This window comes from Grampus griseus (assembly GCF_964374135.1).
Source record: "Grampus griseus genome assembly, chromosome: 18".
NCBI lineage: Eukaryota > Metazoa > Chordata > Mammalia > Artiodactyla > Delphinidae > Grampus > Grampus griseus.
This window is the reverse complement of record NC_139012.1, coordinates 70,780,792-70,803,346: the sequence shown is the minus strand read 5'-3', so window position 1 is coordinate 70,803,346 and position 22,555 is coordinate 70,780,792. Positions and strand designations below refer to the sequence as shown.

The window sequence follows — 22,555 nt, the reverse complement described above, 5'->3', positions numbered from 1 at the left end:
GGCCTGAGACTGGAGGCTTGCTTTCTGGAGTAATTGAAAGACAGGGGAGTGGAACTTTGGGGCTACATAGAGCAAAGACAGGAGTGAGACACGGGGATGAACACAGTGGCTCAACTGGAATTGGACCTACAAACTTTCCATCACCTCCCAGCAGCCTGATCACTCTAAGCAGATAGCATCTGTCTCTCCTGGTAGGGGAAGGGAGGGTATTCGGTGCCTTTGAACGGCACCAAAGTAAGGATCTCACCCACTGACATTGGGGGCTGGTCCCCTAATGAAGTGACTGACTTCCTGGCAAATGAGCATAGCTTGCTGCCTATAAAGTGTCCCCATGCCTATAATTTTGACTAGATTTTAAACACTTTTCTCTTAAATATGAATGGACAGCCAAGCATCAAAAGGTATTTGAGGAAAAGTGTCCACCATGAAACAGGGAGAATAAAATAAATACACAGAAAAGCAAACCATGAAAAACACATTATGCAGGAAATTAAATACACACAAACTGAAAAAGGAACAAATCAGAGAATATTTAAAAATTCTTGAACATCAACGTGACTGTTGAAATAAGATGTTTAGTAAAAAGATTGAAAGATATAGGAAAAGAAGTGCCCCCAAAGTAGTACAAAATGACAAAGAAATGGAAATATTAAAGAAAGGGGAAAAAGATTTAAAAGATGAAACATAAAAGTCCAACATCAAACTAATAAGAATTCAGAAAGACAATAAGGAAATGGAGAGCAGGAAATTATTAAATAAAGAATATAAGAAAATCCTTCAGAACTGAGGAACACAAGCCTTTAGCTTTAAAGATCCTTCTGAATTCCTAGCACAATGAATGCACAGTTATGTAGGGATTTAGAAAGCTTACCTTCTGATATGGTACTGGCACAAAAACAGAAATATAGATCAATGGAACAGGCCAGAAAGCCCAGAGATAAACCCACACACATACGGTCACCTTATCTTTGGTAAAGGAGGAAAGAATATACAATGGAGAAAAGGCAGCCTCTTCAATAAGTGGTGCTGGGAAAAATGGAAAAAATGGACAGCTACATGTAAAAGAATGAAATTAGAACACTCCCTAACACCATACACAAAAATAAACTCAAAATGCATTAAAGACCTAAATGTAAGCAAGATCCTTTTTGACCCACCTCCCAGAGAAATGGAAATAAAAACAAGAATAAACAAATGGGACCTAATGAAACTTAAAAAAGCTTTTGCACAGACCATAAAGAAGACGAAAAGACAACCCTCAGAATGGGAGAAAATATTTGCCAACAAAGCAACTGACAAAGGATTAATCTCCAAAATACACAAGCAACTCATGCAGCTCAATATCAAAAAAAAACCCAATCCAAAAATGGGCAGAAGACCTAAATAGACATTTCTCCAGAGAAGATATACAGATGGCCAACAAACACGTGAAAGGATGCTCAACATCACTAATCATTAGAGAAATGCAAATCAAAGCTACAATGAGGTATCACCTCACACCGGTCAGAATGGACATTATCAGAAAATCTACAAGCAATAAATGCAGGAGAGGGTGTGGAGAAAATGGAACATTCTTGCACTGTTGGTGGAAATGTAAATTGATACAGTCACTATGGAGGACAGTATGGAGGTTCCTTAAAAAACTAAAAATAGAACTATCATACGACCCAGCAATCCCACTACCGGGCATATACCCTGAGAAAACCATAATTCAAAAAGAGTCATGTACCACAATGTTCATTTTAGTTCTATTTACAATATCCAGGCCATGGAATCAACCTAAGTGTCCATCGACAGATGAATGGATAAAGAAGATGTGGCACATATATACAATGGAATATTACTCAGCCATAAAAAGAAATTGAGTTATTTGTAGTGAGGTGGATGGATCTAGAGACTATCATACAGAGTGAAGTAAGTCAGAAAAACAAATACCGTATATTAACACATATACATAGAATCTAAAAAAAAAAAAAGCTTCTGATGAACCTAGGGGCAGAAGAGGAATAAAGACACAGACGTAGAGAATGGACTTGAGGACACGGGGAGCAGGAAGGCTAAGCTGGGACAAAGTGAGAGAGTGGCATGGACATATATACACTACCAAATGTAAAATAGCTAGTGGGAAGCAGCCACATAGCACAGGGAGATCAGCTCGGTGCTTTGTGACCACCTAGAGGGATGGGATAGGGAGGGTGGGAAGGAGATGCAAGAGGGAAGGGATATGGGTATAGATGTATACATATAGCTGATTCACTTTGTTATACAGCAGAAACTAACACACCATTGTAAAGCAATTATACTCTAATAAAGATGTTAAAAAAAAAAATAAATCCTACCTTCTGTGTAATCTTTCCTAAGAAGCTAATGGAAGGCATGCACCAACGAAATTACAGAGTAAATAAACGGGGAGAAAACAGATGTAGAAAAGTATAGCTATAATCCATAAGAAATAAAGAAAAATTCTAGGACGAGAGCAGTTCTAGACAGCATCTCGTCCAGATGGAACCAGGAGGATGGAAGAATCTAGCAGAGAAGGGAGAGCTCTAAGTAAAAAAGTAGACTCAATAGAATAGAGGGTAGTGAATATGATGGAGAATCACGAAAACATTAAAACACGTAGGAAGTATTACACAAGTTTAATAGTGAGGTGATGATTTATTCAAGGGAAAATAAAAAGCTGTACAAAAAAAGAAATATTATAGTGTCCTATTTGGCTCTCCAGTGAACAATATTTATATGAGAACCTCGATGCGACTATTGGTTAATGATTTGAATAAGAACAGACATTTGGGAGAATGAGGCAAGAAAATTGAGGGGTGTGAGAGAGCTAACTCTTCATTATGTTGAATTATTAAATGTTGGAAGAAGCATATTATTTAGAAATATGGTAGTAATTACTGGAAGAAACAGCTAAAAGTTAACTGTAGTTGTCTGCAGGGAGCAGAAGTGGGAGTTTGAGAAGGCCTGGGGAAGATGCTTACTGTTTTTCATAAGCCTTTGATTTTAAACTACATTAATGAGTTTATTTAATTAAAAATAATTTTGAAAAAGCCTGTACCACTGAATAATGCTTTAAAGTTTCTGAAATGCTTTTGTGTATTTTGGGGGGCCGGTAAAATAGTTGAGAGGCTCAGATTTTAGGGATCTAAACTGCCAAGGGATCAAACTGGGATCAGAACCCAGGTTTTCCATCCATCTTACCACTGGGCGTATACCCTGAGAAAACCATAATTCAAAAAGATATATGCACCCCAATGTTCATTGCAGCACTATTTGCAATAGCCAGGACATGGAAGCAACCTAAGTGTCCATCGACAGATGAATAGATAAAGAAGATGTGGTACATATATATACAAAGGAATATTACTCAGCCATAAAAAGAAATGAAATTGAGTTATTTGTAGTGAGGTGGATAGACCTAGAGACTGTCATACAGAGTGAAGTAAGTCAGAAAGAGAAAAACCAATATTGTATATTAACACATATATGGGGAATGTAGAAAAATAGTGCAGATGAACGTATTTCCAGGGCAGGAATGGACGTAGATGTAGAGAATGGACATGTGGACACAGCGGGGGAAGGGCAGGGTGGGATGAATTGGGAGATTGGGACTGACATACATACACTACTATGTATAAAATAGATAACTAATGAGAACATGCTGTATAGCACAGGGAACTCTACTCAGTGCTCTGTGGTGACCTAAATGGGAAGGAAATCCAAAAAAGGGGATATATGTATACGTATAACTGATTCACTTCGCTGTATAGCAGAAACTAACACAACATTGTAAAGCAACTCTATTCCAATTAAAAAAAAAAGAGCCCAGCTTTTCTGAACCCCTGGTTGCAGTGCTCACTGCCTTACTGCATGCTGTCTCCAGCCCACAGTTTTCATTTGTGTGTGTGCTGGTGAATGTCTAGACCAAGGGTAGGTTCCCTCCTTGTCACATCGGCGCTCAGAAATGGAGGTGTCACGAGTGTACCTGGGTTGTGATCTCTGCATATTCCCGCATAATAACTTGCCCGTTGTGTAAATATTTGCTTGGTGGAGTAATGATTCCATGATAACTCAAATAATAGTCATGAAAAAGGCACATTTCAATTCAGAGCTCTCATTTTTTTTCTTCTACATGATTCTCATTTCTGAAAAATTAAAGAAACCAAACAATCTTTCATGAGGAGTTACAGCAGAAACCGTGTGTGGATGTTTCCTGGTGTTTATTGCTACTCTGTGAGAAATAAGATGGGGGAACGAAAACCGCGTCATTCACAATTTGATTAAAAAGCTTTTCTTCTTTTTTTTCTTTTCCTTTCATGTTTAAGCCTTGCAGTTTTGAATTTTCCCTTTCTTCATAAAGGAAGACAGGTCAAGCAGCTATGATTCCAGTTCCCCATTCTGGAAACACCCTCACAGCTGTTTAATACATTTGGCCTCAACTCAACCCCCTGTCCCCTCACTCACTGCCTTTCAGCCACAGGAAGGGCTTGCTGTTGTGCCTTGGGGCCCTTTTTTCTGGTTCTTCTCTCTGCCTGGAATGTTCTCCCCACCCCACTGTACCCCCAGATCCACAGCTCCCTCACCTCCTTTAAGCCTATGCTCAAAAGACACGTTCTCAAATGAGGCACATCCTGAACACCCCATTTAAAATGCTTCTCCCAGCACCCCAGACTTAGTGGGAGTAGAGGAACCCCTTCCTGGCTCAAGAAGCACTTTCTGGGGGCCTGGAGAAGAGAGGAGTTCACCGAGTTCATAGGTACTGCAGATGAAATGTGTGAACACTACTTTCTTGGGTTTGGTTTTTAGCTTCAGAATAGAAGACCCTAGAAGAGCAATTAAAAAACCAAACAAAAACAAACACACAGCCTCTGGCATAGTAGTGGCTATTGAAAAGGCAGCCTTCGATTCCTTATGCAACCCCCAGACAGAAGCTCATTCTTTGGATTTAGTAGTTGCTCAACACTGCAGGGCCAAGAGGCTTATGCGTGTTAATTAACACCCTTGATGAACATTTGTAAATGAGTCCCACCAAAGCCCAAGCTGACCAGCTTTTTTTGTGATAAAGAATAATCTTCAGGGATTATTTAAGATCACAAAAGGAGACTAAGGAAAAATGTTCCTAGACTTGGAAATGGGGCAGAAGGATTACTGACGTCCTTCTGAGCAGCGTGCCTGGGTTAATCCTATTCTCTGATTCTGACTCTCTGTGGGTGCAGAAGGGAGTGTGTCTTTTTTAGATTCGTTGTTTACTGTGGATCAGGGTATTTTAAGTTCTATAAGGGTAGATGTTAATGGAAATGATTCTTGCCTAATAGGAGCACATACGGATTTTGTCCTACGGAGATGGAAAATGAAAAGATTAAAACTACGGCATATTCAATGAAAGGAAAATAAAGACTCCTGTGAGTGCTACCAAAAGCAATGGCATCTCCTCTCCTTGGCACCCAGGGCTCCCTTATTTTGTTCCCTTATTTTCACACCACTTACCATCTTTTAACATGCTTTTTAGTTCACGTTTGTTATGTTTGTTGTTTTTTTTCTTCTCTCCTCCTGCTGAGATGGAAGTTCCATGAGGGCAGAGGTTTTTGTCTGACTTGTTCACTATTGGATCCCTAAGCGCCAGAACTGGGCCAAGCCTATAGTAGGTGCTCAATAAATACTTGCAGAATGAAAATAGCCCTTAACATCGATCACTGACTTTCAAACTTTTCTGACCTTGACCCTGACAGTAAGAAAGGCATCTTATGTGTTGACACATATACAACAGAAGTCTCACAAAACAATACTTACCCTTATGACATGTGGTGCACTCTGAATAGAATTAGTTCTATTTTATTTCCATTTTCAAATTTCTGTGGCTATACATAACTCGATTTCACAGCTAGAATCTGTGGTGTGAAAAACTTTGACTTAAGACCATGTAGAAACTGCTACCACATAAGGCAAATGGGAAAAGGGGGGGGGGGAAGAGGGGCAAGCAGATTACTTTCTATTATAGGCTATTCCATAAAACATATTTCCTATTCCTGTAATCTTATCCTGTCTGACAACGTAGAAGACCTCACACATCCACATGTCACTTTTCCTTTACGCGAAAAGTGTTCTCTCTTGCAAGGGAAATTGAGTTATTTCCAAAGCAAAGAGCTATGAATGAGCCTGGGAACTGAGAAATGATCTTGAAGTCTCAGAGAGAGTCAGTTGGTTGGCATATGCTATTGATAAGTCAAAGCAGGAGAATTAGGTGAGGAGGCAGAAGTAAACATTTAGAAAGTAAAGGTGACTGTTATGGAAGAAAAACACTTTTCTCAATTTTGTTGAAGTCAGAGAGTAGCCGTTTCATGAGGGTATTACAGAATTACTTTGGCAATTATAGTGATAGATGTTTACTGAAAAGAGCCTGGTTGACTGATGAAACTTAGGGTGCTTTGGCTGATCTTGGGAATACATCCTTTATCTGAGTCCTTTATCTTCTTGTCGCTTTTTCTCATCTAGCCTGATGTCTCCCTCCATGTTCCTTTCTCAGCTCTTATTTTGTTGCTATTAGAAAAACAGGTGCAAAAACCAGGAATTGGAACCCCTCTGTGTCTCCGATAACGTTGTGATTAATGGACCAGATGGATTCTGGTCACAAGCCAGATATTTTGTTAACAACCTAGCATCAATGATTTGGAAGGATTTTCATAGCAGCATGATTTAGTATTAAATAGAATGATTTAACTGATGTTGATTAGTCCTGTACAGATAAATTAATGAGGCAAGAAACCTAATCTCTGATTTATTGATGTATTTACCAAGAGTGAGTTATGAAATAATTTTTACTTCATTTGAAGGAACTTTTTATTCATAAATGAATGAGTAAGGCCTTTTATGTAACCTACTTTGGAAAAATCCAGACAAAATGATCATAAGTAACAAAACTCCAAAACTACACCATGATTTTAAAAAAATCTGCCTTGATCTGTATCTTACCTAGCTGTAAAAGCATTCCTTTGAGTGAGTTCTTATAGAATCTCAAACTTGGTTATATGTGTATTAGGAATTCTATATTTGCAAATGACCAACCCCAACTAAAACTAGGTTAAAGAGGAAAAGGGACTTTATTAGAAGGACACTGGGGTGGGTCACAGAATTGGCGAAGAGCTCCAATGACTTTGGGAATAGGACTTGCAAATTACCATTCCCTTTGAGGAGGGCAGTCTTTCTCTCTCACTACACACATGCGCATGTGAGGGCGCTTTCCAGTAATCATCACCTTTGTCCAGGACCTTAATCATAACTACATTTTGGCAGTAGCGTTCCAACTTGCAGCATCCAGTTGTTCACATTTTAATCCATTCTGCAAGAGATGATTTTGATTGTATGATTTTGATCCTCATTGTCTCAGAAGTTTATGCTCACCTGTTATGATCCGTTCTATCAAATCCAAATAATTTTGCATTCAAAAGTTTTCATATTCTGGTCCCACACTTTCTATTGTAAACTTATATGCCAAAAGCCACAAAGTTTTAAACGCTTTCTCTAATTAGGCTAGTATCATTATTTTTCACAACACTGAATACATTCTTATGCCTGTGCCTTTAATCATAATTTCCATGCTTAGATACTCCACTGCCCTCCCCAGGCACCAGCCACATTCCACTATGGGGATATTTTAAATGCTTGTTGCCCCTATACCACTCACCCCTAATGTGGCCCAGGCTAGAAAAGAGATCCTAGTTGTTTGGCTTAATACATGGATCTTAGAGTTTTGGGGTGAATTCCAGATGATCTGATGAACTACAACTTGGTCAAAAACATTTTGATGGAGAATAATGTAATGAACTGGATCATTTGGTCAAAAATAAATCTCAGTTACTAGACTTTCTGTATTAATAATTTTGTTTTTCTGTGAATCTTTTAAGCATTCCTAACTTTTTTCCCCCCAGAAATTATGAGGCTAAAATTTAAGAAACTGTTCTTCCATGTTTGTGAAATTTTGGAGCAACTGAAATGTGTGACAATAGGAGATTAGTAAATCAATAAGTAATTGTTGGATGGTGTGAGATAGAATTAGCTGGAACAATCCAAGTCATCCATCTTTGTGCAAAACATGAAAACATAGCTAAACAAGCGGGACAGACATCATCAGTTTAGAAAATAATCTAGTAAATAATTTGCAGCAGAAAATTCCCCAAACTTGAAAATTTCAGTTACTTTTATTATTTATTTTATTTTTCTTATTAGAAAAGCAATGCATGCATGCTTAACATAAAAGTTAGAAAATCAGAATAGCAGAACAGCATTAAAAAATGGCCATAGTCCCACTCAATAGAGATGACAACAATTATCCCCTTGGTACAAATTCTTCAAAATCCTGTCTTATGTATATTTATTTTATAGATGTGCATATGATTCCATAAATTAGGTAATACTGCTTATGATTTGACTGTAGCTAACTATAATTTATTAAAGTGATTGATTTGTAGCCAACGATTAATGTGTTCCATTTAACCCCTAATTTGTGAGTTATTTCAACTAATCCCCATTGTTGGCCTTTTAGATTTGTTTCAAGTAATCTAAGAACTATGACTGGCACATAGTAGCTACTCAATAAATGTTTGACTAAAAGAATAAGTAAATGAATAATCTCATGTTGTTGGATGTTCAGATTGTTTCAAGTCAACTCTGTTGTTGATGGAGAGTGTACAGTCTTGATGAAGAGCTGCCAGTTTATGAAGAAGCATGACATCTACCCCAGCTGTATTTGTGCAGAGGGCAATGGGAAAGGGATGTCTACTGTGTCTGGGGAGCCAAACAAGCCTTCACAGGGGAGATGAGAGTGGAGGTGAATTTGGAAGGAGAGAGAATTTTTCAGAGAATAACTGGGGAAAATAGCAGTAAGAGGAAGCAGGATTAATTAGGGACTCCTTCTTGGAAGAGGCAAGTGTAAACAGAAGGCAGGGAGGGATAGAGATGATAGAGGAAAAGTAGAATGTCATTACAGAGTTGATAGGCTGTCGTCCAAGGTACGTACAGGCTTGGGTGAGGGGTAATAAGAAGTTGACCTGACAGTAGCAAAAGAGCAGGGTTGGGGAGCGATGAGATATACATTGATAGGAAATTGTTAATTTGTGGGAGGCTGTAAGGCTTGGTGATCGAGCTAGAAATTCTACTTATTTAATTGGCTAAGAAGTACAAAATAAAGTCAAGCAAGCCCAGCTGCTGCCTAAGTCCATGATTTTTCTGACTGGGTATCAGCGAGGGTGGACATAAGGCCCTGGGCATAGGTTGGGGCCTGGGTGATAGAGGCAGGTCCCAGGCAACTTTTGAGGAACTGCACACAGAGATTACTGGTTATTTTTGTAGATAAAAGTCATAGGGGCCTATTTTTTTGAAATTATTTATGTGCTCTATTAGGTGGTTGTTTTGGGGGAGGATGCTTGAAATTCTTTCTGAAGGAACTTTAGTTTACAATCCATGGGGCTGTGCTGATAGAAATAAGAGGAATAATTCGGCCTACAGTCATGAAATTTAGGCTAGTTGGTGTACTTCTGTAACAGCCCAGGGCAGCAGTGACTTTTAAGAAAGTCCCTAGATGTGTAATCATGATACTATTCTTGAACTTGTGGTAAGAGGATGCCAAAGGGGAAAAAAACTTTCCAGTGCTCTCTGAAATTTATCTAGTCCTTCGACCTTTCTCAGAAGAGTGCACCTTTATTTTACAACTAAAACAACATCTTGAGGGCTCTTTTTGGGGAGGGAGTAGACACAAATTAGCCATTTGAATGTTATTCTGTTTATGGGCTGCATTTCAGTTCTTTTACCATTGGTCTCAGTCCATTTAATTAAGATTATTTGTAGGATTAAATTAATCCTTTAAGAATTATTCCATTTCAAGTTTTTTAAAAATCTAAAGAATGATTTAAAAAAAAGTGACCCATTCACTATCACCTCTGAAATACATTTGAATGTTTAGTACCGTCCATGTCTTTTCCAACTTCAGACTCAGTTACCCAGCTGCCAACCAGGCATCTTCATTGGGATGTCAAACCCATGACCTAAACAGAACTTGATCGCTTCTCTTCCCCAGTCCCTTATTTTTTGCTTTCTCTGTTGTCCTTGATTCTTCCCCTCACAAGTCATATGTAACATCCAATTCATCAGCAAGTTCTACTGATTCCACCTTCAATGATAGCCTAAATCTGGCCCCTTCTCACTATCTCCTTTGGTCCAAACCAACCTCATCTTTTGCCTGGACCATTGCAACAGCTCCCTAACTGGTCTTCTTGCTCCCATCTTGCCCTCCTAGAGTCTGTTCACCACACAACAGCCAGTCATCTTTTAAAAATCATAAATCAAGTGACATTACCACCACACTTGAATAATAGACATAAATGGCCAGTCACAATTCTGAGTGCTTTCCATATATTAACTTATTCAATCGTCATAAAGATGTGAACATAAGGTGCTATTGTTATCCCTATTTTCCAGATGAGGAAACAGAGGCACAGAGAGTTAGATTATGTGTCCAAAGTCACACAGCTAATAAGAGTACAGATTTAGAACAGTCTGAGTGACTGTTGTGGTTTTAGTTTGTATTTCCCTATTGACATTGGTGTTGAGCACCTTTCCATGTGCTTATTGAGCATTGGTGTGGATGCTCTAGTGAAATGTCTGTTCAAATTTTTTGTTCATGGTGGGGAGGGGGGTGGTTTCTTTTTTATTATCGATTGGTAGGAATAGTGTATTTACTTGGATATAACTCTTTTGTCATTTACATATTTTTAATATTTCCCCTCAGTGTTTTGTCTTTTCTTTTTGTTAACTTTTGATGAGCAGATTTCAATCTTGATGATATCCAGTTTATCAATTTTTTTCTTTTATGATTAATGCTTTCTGTGTTCTAAGAAATCTTTTCCTACTCCAAAATCAAGAGGCTATGTTTTGTTCCACAAGCTTTATAGTTTTAGCTTTTACATTTGGATCTATGAGTTATCTCATATGAATTTTTATGCACAGTGTAAGGTTGAGTTCATTTGTCTCCATATATTTTCACAATTGTTGCAGGAGAATTTGTTGAAAAGTCTTTCCTTTTGCCATATAAGTGCCTTGGTACATTTGTTGGAAATCAGCTGGCCATGGGCTTTAAAAAGTCTCTATTCTTCTCCTTTGATCTATTTGTCTATCCTTATGCCAATATCACACTGTATTGACTATTATGCTTCGACTTTGTTCTTCCTTTTGCAGAGTATTTTAACTGTTCTAGGTGCTTTGAATTATCATATACATTTTAGAATCAATTTATTAATTTCCACAAAAATTGTATTGGGATTTTGGATGGGATGGTGTTGAACCTAGAGATCAACTCAGGGAGAACAGATAATTTAACAGGGTTGAGTCTTACAGTCCATAAAAGTGGTATCCCTCTCACATATACATTATTGATACTATGTATAAAATAGACAAGTGATGGGAATACACTGAACATAGCACAGGGAACTCTACCTAATGCACTTAATGCACTGTGGTAACTTAAATGAGAGGGAAGTCCAAAAGGGAGGGGATATCTGTATATGTCTGGCTGATTCATTTTGTTGTGCGGTGGAGGCTAAAACAACATTGTAAAGCAACATACTCCAATAAAAATTAATAAAAAATGGTATTTCTTTCCATTTATTTAGGTCTTCTTTAATTTCTTTTAGTACTGTTTTGTGTAGTCGGTTTGCACATCTTTTGTGAAATTATTTCTAAGTATTTTATGGTTTCAGTGCTATTGGAAGTGGTATTGTATTTAAAATTTATTTTCCAAATGCTTGTTGCTCATATATTAAAATACAATTGAGTTTTGTATCTTGACAGTGTATTCTGGTAACTTGCTAAATTCACTTATTAATTCTAATTAGGGTTTTTATTTTTTTTTAGATTCCTTAGGGTTTCTATATAGTTAATCGTGTTTTATATGAATGAGTTATTTTCTCTTCTTTCCAATCAACATGACTTCATTTCTTTGATTTGCCTTACTACACTGGCTAGGACCTCCAGTATAGTGTAAATAAAAGTTGTGAGAGTGGTTAAGTTTATTTCTAAGTATTTTATTCTTTTTGTATCTATTATAAATGGAATTATTTTCTTAATTTCCTCTTTGGATTATTCATTGATATTGTATAGAAATACAACTGATTTTTTTTTTTTTTTTTGCGGTACGCGGGCCTCTCACTGCTGTGGCCTCTCCCGTTGCGGAGCACAGGCTCCGGACGCGCAGGCTCAGCGGCCATGGCTCACGGGCCTAGCTGCTCCGCGGCACGTGGGATCTTCCCAGACCGGGGCACAAACCTGTGCCCCCTGCATCGGCAGGCGGACTCTCAACCACTGCGCCACCAGGGAAGCCCAATACAACTGATTTTTGAATGTTGATATCATATCCTACAATTTGCTGAATTCACTTATTAGCTCTAATAATTTTTTTGTGTGTGTGAATTCTTTAGCACAAAAGAATTATGTAGAATCACGTCATTGGTGAATAGAGATAGTTTTACTACTTTCCGACTTCTTTCCTTTTTTTCCCCCTTGCCTAATTACTCTGGTTAGAACTTGCAATGCACTGTTTCTGTCTTGATCCTGATCTTAGGAAAGTCTTTCACCAGTTGAGTATGATGCTAACTGTGGGTTTTTCAGAAATGCCCCTATCACATCATAGTAGTTCCCTTTTATTCCTGTTTTTTTTTAGTGTTTTTGTCATGAAATACGTTTGGATTTTGTCAAATGCCGTTTCTGCATTCACTGAGATGATCGTACGGGGTTTCCCCTTCTTCATTCCATTAATGTGATGTATTGCATTGATTGATTTTCATATGTTGAACCATCCTTGCATTCCTGGGATAAATCCTACTTGATCATGGTATATACTCCTTTTAGCATGCTGCTGGAATTGTTTTGTCAGTATTTTGTGGAGTTTTTTTTGTATCTATACCCATAAGGGCTATTGGTCTGTAGCTTTTTTTTTTTCTTGTGATGTCCTTATTTTAAAAAAGAGAAATTGAAGCAGAGAAGTCTGTCACTCACAGGTCCTGGAGGAAGTACGTAGCATGCCTTAAGGGACCACATGGGGTGGTTAAGGCAGAGCACAGAGAGAGGGAGAGAGACAGAACCCTGGACTCATGCCTTTAATAGGGTCCATGTGTGAGTGCTTTGGGGTTCCTGGGCCAGATTGGTCAATTCAAACCAGAAGAGGGGTTTTGGTAAGCCCCACAGGGGTCTTTTGTAAGGGGTGCATAAGGCATATACAGTCTGCGAGGCATGGGAGACCTGTTGATCACAGGGGCTATTGGGGAGGTCATCTCAGGAACTTACACTTGTTTGTGATTGTGGGCTGCTATCTAGGCAGGGCATGCGCTTGCATGAGGGGCTAGTGTCAGTTTAAGTTCCCTGTAGGACACACAGTTAAACAAAATGGATGCCAAGGCAGAATACCATGAAGTAGCTAGTTAAACTCTTGACAAATGCTTTACCAGCCATGTGGGGGGTCCCTCAGTCCAGTCAGTCGACACATAAAACTAATCACCACACTTTCCAGTGCTACAAATTTATACTGTACTTCTCTAAAATAATTGACCACTTGAAAAACACTTTCACTTATATCATATTTAATCCTTGCAATGTCCCTGAAGGAGAATAGATGCTGTTCCCATTTGTTCAAAGAAGTACCTGAGGCTCACACTGGTAACAGAGGATTTGGTATCCAAACTTGAGATTCTTCTAATCCAAACTCCAGGTCGTATCACTATATCACAGCGATGCTATGGGCTGAATTCCTCAGCAGGTGGCGTTTCCTTTACCTGCTGTGTTTTTCTTTTTGTTCTGTTGATCCTTTAGGGAGAGAAGGAATAAGCATTCATGGAGACCCTACCATGTGGAAACTCTGTTAGGTGTTTTGTGTAAAGTATCTCATTTAATCCTTATTACAGCCCTGTGAGAGACAGAGGAAAGTTAGTTTTACCTGCCCTGGTTAAGTTATGTGGTCAAAGGCACACAAAAAAGTGATGGAGCAGGAATTTTATCTGATATCAAACGCCACGTGTGCACTTCCCTATAGCCAGGGTCATTCGTTTCCTTGCCAGACCTCCTCTGAGCCATGTCAAAGTACTCAAGGTTAGAAGAGTGGTCTGTGATTGTAGACAGTTCTACTGTATGGCTCTGACTTCAGCTACCTGCAAAACTGACCCATATCAGGAAGTTCTTGGTTGCTGCCACTTCTCCCTGGCCTCCTGACTCCCCCCTCTTAGTGCTTGTCCTGTAGAGGTATGTCTGTTAGGGTTAGGCCATGACTATCCACGGGCTTCAAATCAGCCAAATTAGCGAAGTCCTCTAGGCTAACATCGTGAGTGCTACAGCGTGGATTTCCCCTTCTCTTTTCTGTTTAACTGTTAACTGGTGAGATTTCTTGTCAGTGGGGAAGGGAGAGATAGGGTGGTGAAGGTGAGGAAGATAGAGAAGGGGGGGTACATCACAAATCCAGCAGCATAGCACAATCAAGCCTCAGTTTCTTGAATCACATGGGCAAAGGCCACTATTCTTATGATCAATATTGTATTCTCCATTTCCTTCCTAGCATATAGATAGCTGCTTTAGGTCATGAAAAAACACATTCCGTGAAATGAAACCTAGTAGATGTTTACTAAGAAACTAAAAATGAAAGACATGCACTATTTGATTCCACTGAAATATCTGGCTGAACTCATAAGAATGGTGATGAGGCCATTCTTGGACACCTGCACTGAAATGAACTGAGAGCAGAATATTAAGGAACAAGGAAGAGGAAGTTTGGCATATGAGTGCAAGAGCTTCTTCAGGCCCAGGGAGTGGAATGAAAACTGGCATGATCATTGGGAGAATGTGAGTCAAACAGAGAATTAGAATGGAATTTTCCAAGAGAATATATTAGGAGAGCAAAAGGCTGATAAACAGCTCTTGCATTTGGAGAAAAACAGGGGGAGTAAATCAGGAATTCAAAAGTAAAGAAAAACCTAATTCAAGTAAGGGAGGAAAAAAACACTATTCTTTGTAAATAGAAAGGAGACAAATGAAAATAAGATATCAGAAGTCAGCAAGATTTTATGGGAGTCTGAAGTTGATTTAATGGAAGCAAAGCCCATTTCATTGCTGTAGGAAACACCCAGCTGAGTTGCTGATTCACTGTGGACATCTGATCTCTTCAAAGCTGCATTTAGGTGTTTTTGCTCTTGGCTTGTATCTTATACCCTGCGGGGATCGGCAGGAAGCCAGCCATGTCCCAGAGTACTGGGTGGTGGGCCAAGATTAGATGTCGGAGTTGGTTCTTTACCGCGCTGATTCTTCTTAGAGAAGAACAAAGATTGTGAGAACATGTGTTAGAATTTTTGTTATGAGACATGAATACAAAATATTAAATTGACTCCAACAATTTAAGTCGACTTGAAAACTCCCGGTCTCTTAGGATAAAAAAATATAATCCTATTTAGAAATTCCTGGTGTAATCACAGATGCGGGATTGACTCTTTTCGCGAAGGCTATTAATTAAAAACTACATAATCCAAAGTCATTTAAGTAGTAAGATATTATAACAAATTCTTATTTCATTAACTTTTCAAAGTATGAATAATAACTACATATTCAACACAAGAAATTCACATTTTTCCACTGGCTGCTGAAAAACAGTGGAAATGATTCCAGTTATGGTTGCAGCTCACTGTGGGCTGACTTACCTCTGGAATTATTTATTGGTTCCAGGTGACTTTTACATTGTGGGGTTAGTCATTAGGTTAGACTTGATGAGAAACAGATACAACTAGAAATGGGGATTCAAATACATGTTGTATTTCTGCTCACAATCAGAGATAAATTCACCGTGGTTTTTCTCTTTATAGGCTCACGCCAAGATCTGGCATCTCTACAATACTTCTTTCCGCCCCACTCAGGGAGGCCAGGTGTCCATTGCCCTGAGCTCCCACTGGATCAGTCCTCGAAGGATGACTGAACATAGCATCAAAGAATGTCAGAAATCTCTTGACTTTGTCCTAGGCTGGTTTGCCAAACCCGTATTTATTGATGGGGACTATCCTGAGAGCATGAAGAATAACCTTTCATCTCTTCTGCCTGATTTTACTGAATCTGAGAAAAAGTTCATCAAGGGAACAGCCGACTTTTTTGCTCTTTCCTTTGGACCAACCTTGAGTTTTCAACTGTTGGACCCTCAGATGAAGTTCCGTCAGTTGGAATCTCCCAGCCTGAGGCAACTCCTTTCCTGGATCGACCTTGAGTATAACCACCCTCAAATATTTATTGTGGAAAATGGCTGGTTTGTTTCAGGGACCACCAAGAGAGATGATGCCAAATATATGTATTACCTCAAAAAATTCATAATGGAAACCTTAAAAGGTAGGATTATGGATAAAATCCTAATTTTCTGCCAGAGTCCACTGGAAAAACAATCTTTAAGATGATCTTAATAAACTGTGTGAATTTATAGTTTTTAATCAAAATGTAGAAATTCATTTTGGCAATAGTAGGAATGCATTTATGTAACACCTTTCTCATTTGGGACCTTGAGGAACTTGAATTAATTTTTTAAACTCGTTTCATAAATGAGAAACTGGGTTATAATGTTTAAAATTACTAGACTTTCAGAGTTACTACTCTAGATTTTTTAGATTATATTAAAGATTAAGTAAATCCCAAGATATCTAGATCTCTGTACACATTTTTCAGTTCAGATTGCTTGTACTGAATAAAACACTTTTTATTAAAGAAAAAAAGGAATATCAGTATTTTCTGAAGAAAAGAGTAAGTAGTCCATGCCTTTGAAGACTTAATTCATTTACTGCATCAGGCACAAAGATAGGTGCTTAGGATAGAAAGTAGAACAAGATATCTTGGCCCAAAGGGCACCCACTAGAAATAAGGGAAATTCAGATAAAAACATATTGGAGATAAGCCTATCTGTGAAGACATTTAGTAATATTTGTAGAGTTATCTAGGTTCTCTTAGAGCCTTTCATCAGTGAGAAGGGTCATCAGTTTACCAAACAATAAGCATTATACTTACTGAAGTAGTAAAATCCTCAAATGCTCTTGAATCATGAGACGAGTGCCCATCACAGGGTCATGTTGCTCTTGTCCTCTTTCCTTTGCAGCCATCAGGCTGGACGGGGTGGATGTCATCGGGTACACCGCGTGGTCCCTCATGGATGGCTTCGAGTGGCACAGAGGCTACAGCATCAGACGTGGACTCTTCTACGTCGACTTTCTAAGCCAGGATAAGAAGTTGTTGCCGAAGTCTTCAGCCTTGTTCTACCAGAAGCTGATAGAGAAAAATGGCTTCCCTCCTTTACCTGAAAATCAACCCCTAGAAGGGACATTTCCCTGTGACTTTGCTTGGGGAATTGTTGACAACTACATTCAAGTAAGTCAGCTGACAAAACCAATCCGCAGTCTCACCAAGCCCTATCACTAGTAAGTAGTACTTCCTTATTAGGTTGTCATGGCACATTGTCCATTCCTCAGGCCAAACACGGTTCCTTAGTGAGCACGTTAAAGGCACGCTGCACTCTTCTCTCCAAAAATCTTCCTAGCTTCATCTTGCACTTTAAATCAGCTCCAAGGGGAACAGATTAAAAATATATCCATCTTTAAGATCTGATAGGATAGTGAAAGATAAAACAGTCTCTTTTAATACCATGGTTTTCAACCCCTTTTAAAGTAGTTGTTCTTCCATAAACAAGATATAAAACAGAACTCCACATTATCTGAGATCTTGGTGGAGCTGCTGAGATTGAAGCAGGAGCATTAGGCAGAGCCCTCCTGAGGCATAACTGTGGAACCCCCAAGCTTGTGGAAATAGCTCCAGAAAGAAAAACACTTGCTCTATGATTCACTGATCGGAATGCCATTTCTAGCAACAGTTTTTGAATTGCAGTGGTAATGAAGTTCTTCAAAATGGTCAACCAATATTTATTGAGCATCTGCTGTGTAGTTAGCCCTCAATATTATTTTTAATTTTTCCAACTTTAAAAGAATCTGTTTTCTAGAGTTTGATTGAATACTTTAGCGAGCACTTTTTGGATGCTTAGTGTTAATTGCTGGGGGGAGGGGACCTGGTTGAGGGGAGTACACACTAAGATGAGTAAGATACGACCCCTGCTTTCAAAGGAGTCTATTGAGGGAAAATGATGGGTCGCAAATAGTTTGACAGTGTGAACAGAGCATGGTGGTAAGTGAGCAGGGTGGGGAGGGAGTGGAGGTGTTGCTGAACAGAGTCTGTGTGTGCAAATAGAGACCAAGACGGAGACAAAGTTTGGTATCCACAGACAAGCAAAGGGTTTAGCATGTTGGGTGCTTCTAGCCAATTCACTGGTTCTGCTGGGGAGGAAAAATAACTTTTCCTCTACCCTTCTGAGTTCTTAACTGAGACCCCTGTAATAAGAGATAGATTAACATGAGAAGAACAAACAGAAGTTTATTAGTATGTTTACCTCATGTATACATGGGAGACGCTCTGAGAAAAATGAGTAACTCCCCAAGGTGGCTTAGAGTTCAGGCTTAAATACCATCTTAATAGGAAAAGGGGAAAAGTAAATGCTTTTCAGGAAAGATGAATGGGCCCTTAAAAGAATAGATGGGAGCTATGATAGTTTGTGACAAAGTTTGCCTGCATGTGATGTTGGCTTTGAATATCCTCTCCTGTGATAAATCTTCCGTGCTTGGTGAAACTCCCACAAAGGGATTTATGACAATCCTTTTGAGTTCCTTTTGGAGGATCTGTCTCTAGGCAGATAAGAGGAGTTCAGAGAAAGCCTTTCCCTTGCATTTGCTATTTTTCAAGTACCTGCAGCTCAAAATAATCAATATACTGAAGGGGCATTTTTGAGGTGGCATGCCCTGAACTTCTACAGTCATATTTGGGGACGGCATATTCTGTTACCTTTCAGTTCGAAAGAGGTGTTTGGAAGAACGCTTGGATCTGAGGGAAGGCCTTCTAGTTGAAATGGGTTGCTGTTGTTTTGGTAAATATGAAATTGAAATCTTTGATTTATGGGAGAATAAATCAACACCTGGTGGTGCAGTGGTTAAGACTCCATGCTCCCAGGGGGCCCAGGTTCGATCCCTGGTCAGGGAACTAGATCCCACATGCATGCCACAACTAAGAGTTCACCTGCCACAACTAAGATCCCATGCAACCAAATAAATAATTAAGAAAAAATTTTTTTTAAATCACCACCATCCTTAATTCTTTTTTTGCCGAGTTGTATTATTCTTACATCTTATTCAGACCTCCAGTTAGTTTTAGGGACAGTCTCAACTTCAGTCCCTTCCTTACATTTAAAAGGCATCCAGTGAGGACACAGGGAGTGGGAAGGGTAAGCTGGGACGAAGTGAGAGAGTGGCATGGACATATATACACTACCAAATGTAAAATAGATAGCTAGTGGGAAGCAGCCGCATAGCACAGGGAGATCAGCTCGGTGCTTTGTGACCACCTAGAGGGGTGGGATAGGGAGGGTGGGAGGGAGACGCAAGAGGGAGGGGATATGGGGATATATGTGTATGTATAGCTGATTCACTTTGTGATACAGCAGAAACTAACACACCATTGTAAAGCAATTATACTCCAATAAAGATGTTAAAAAAAAAGAAAAGCATCCAAGGAACGCTGTGTTTGCAAGGATATCTGAGCCCAGTAGCTTGTCTTCCTGGCTCCGGGTTTTCCTCCCTCCTCCATCTCCCCTTCTCCCTCAGCCCACTGCTATTTGGAACCTCCCCATCCTAATTTCTCCTGCAGTGGGATCCACAGTGGGGGTTCAAGTAGGATCTGAAGCGGCAGAGGTGCTGCTAGTGTTGGAGGAGGGAAGGAGGAAGGAAGGAAGCGGGGAAGGCCACTTCCTAGTGCATCCTGGTTGGTCCCTGGTCCTTTTTCTACCTCTTGACCTTCTTCTGAGCCTGCTTCTTGCTGGACCCTGGGACCCTAGTCACTGAGGGCTTGTGCTCTGTCCCATCTCTGACAGCAGCCCAGCCAGGGCTGGTAATTCCCAGCTTTGTCTTTTGAGGAGAGAAGGCTCCGCCAGCGTTTCTGTGCAGATGGTATGAACCCAGGGAGCAGTGGGGACATTTGTGGGGAGCCCTTTCACTCCTGCTTTGTTCCCATCCAGGGACTGTGTCTGCCTTGGGAACTGGTCAGTGGTGAGAATGTTTTAAGAGTACATCTTACTTCTTCCAGGGAGAAGAAGAACTCTGATCAGAGGCGACAAGTACGGCAGGCAGCGAAGACGTAGGGAGATAGGGAGAGAATTCCTTTTTCTGCTCCCTAGAGGCAGTTGTTTAGACTTTGATTTAATGCCAGCCACCCATCAGCCCTGGAGCTTTGCCCTCGGGCTGCACAGCTCAGGGCCCCTGCTACCTTCACCTAGCCGAGCCGCCTGGCCCGCTCCCTGCTGACCCAGCCAGACACAGACCCTCTGCGGACCGCAGCTCCTCTAGAAGCTCTCTAGTGGGAAAAGGCTGCAACTGCTCTTTTATTCTTTCTGCTTTTCACCTGGAGCGTTTGTACTACTGTGACGGCTCTCTTCCCAAGCTAATAACTTCCTAACTGACAAAGTAAAAACAAGCTTTTTGTTAGGACAGTTCTGATGAGTGTATGGGTAAGTTTTAATTTACAAGCAGGTCTCTATACTTTTAATGCATTAGAAGTGAATTTCATTTTTATTTTATTTTTTTTGTCGTTCAATCGATATTTATTAAGTACCTTACCACTGTGCTCAGACCAGGGAATAGTGAGACAAATACACTTAGGTGCCTACCTCCGTTCAAATACACAGGCTGGTAAGAAAAACAGCAAGACCCATCATGGTGTTTTTAGCTGGCAATACTTTTTTTTTTTTAAACATCTTTATTGGAGTATAATTGCTTTACAATGGTGTGTTAGTTTCTGCTTTATAACAAAGTGAATCAGCTATACATATACATATGTTCCCATATCTCCTCCCTCTTGTGTCTCCCTCCCTCCCTCCCTATCCCACCCCTCTAGGTGGTCACAAAGCACCGAGCTGATCTCCCTGTGCTATGTGGCTGCTTCCCACTAGCTATCTATTTTACGTTTGGGAGTGTATATATGTCCATGCCACTCTCTCACTTCGTCCCAGCTTACCCTTCCCCCTCCCGGTGTCCTCAAGTCCATTCTCTACATATAAGTGAATCTCAAACCATTGAAATTTATCTTTTCACTCCTGGCTAGTGTTTCAAACTCCCAGTATGAATGAGGCATGCATTTCACCTGAAAAGCTTTAAAAATAACATCTCATTAACACCACCTGTCTGAAGTCTGATCTTAGGCTTGTTCACATGGATTGTCACTGTCCTTGGGCCTAATTTCCCAGCCAAGAGGTTTGTTTTCCCATAACCACTAATGCTCATAGCTCATAAATACAAAACCTGCTATGTACTGGGGACGTAGAGCTTTTTTAACATTGGCCACTGTTAGGGAAACATTTCTTCCGTAATATACTGAATACCTATATTATAACCTTCTGAAAGGTTCAACTTTTTCTTTTTTTTTTTATTAAGAAATAAGTCAGTACATCAGTGGAGATTATATAGAATTTTGCCTAAACACCCATTTATAAATGTCCTGTATTTTTAAGAAATAGGGTATAAATAGAAATTATACCCTAGTCTCTCATGTTTGTTTTCAGATGGACTGAATAAAAGCTGTTGTTCTGGAACAATTATGATAGAAAAGTTACGAATTTTGTCAACTCAAGCTCTAAAAATAATCCAAATAATTCCTTCAAGCTATGAACACTTTCACTTCCAAAGAGTATACAAATATTTTCTCTTGCAAAGCTGAGGAAACATGATTTGTGGGTGCATCACAGTGGAAAAATACTTCTGACAGCATTCCCACAGCATTAGAGGAAATGCATGTGTGGGTGATCTACAAGGGACAATTCTCCAGAAAAAGCAATTTCCCTCTGACACGCTGTATTTTATTACTTTCCTTTATAAGCACAGCACTGACCCCTCTAGAGAAACAGAAGCTCATTTGCAACAGGCCTGAAAAATGCAAGGAAACCTCTGCTAGAGATTCAAAACCAGAGTTTGACCCCAGCTTTTATATAGAGGGTCAAACTGAGGAACCAATTCTAACAGGATTATTTCTGAGGAGAAAACTGGCTTTGGTGGCGGGTCCTTGGGATGAACTTTCAGTTTCCATTCCTGCCATGGTTGGCATGTGGAGGAAGGATTTTGTGATTTTGATTTTGCAATTTGTCCACTTTCCTAAATACGTTTTCATTTTGAAGGCTTGTAAATCAGAGATTGAGAACCATTATTGTCATGATCGTCACAGAAAAATAATTTAGAAATTTTTAAAAAGGTATGTTAAAATATCCCATTATGGGTGGATGACAGAATTGTTTTCCACATTCTCTATCACTTTCTACCATCAGTCAGAATGAGTTTGCTAAATTCTGTTACGGACTCTAATGCCAATAAAAGGCAACCGTTATGCTTATTTTCCACGTCCTTCACCTAGAGCAAACCTCCAT

The 22,555-nt window shown here is 39.5% G+C and overlaps 1 protein-coding gene across 1 annotated transcript in view; it reads left to right on the top strand.

Annotated features, from left to right (window-relative positions):
- The window catches only part of KL (klotho), a gene marked incomplete at its 5' end in the record, with an annotated part of 36,787 nt that overhangs the window by 11,505 nt on the left and 2,727 nt on the right, over positions 1–22,555 (top strand). The window contains 2 exons of the mRNA XM_082675532.1: positions 15,885–16,395; positions 17,150–17,418. Of these exons, the coding sequence (XP_082531658.1) occupies positions 15,885–16,395; positions 17,150–17,418 (780 nt within the window). The remainder of the gene's footprint in view (positions 1–15,884; positions 16,396–17,149; positions 17,419–22,555) is intronic.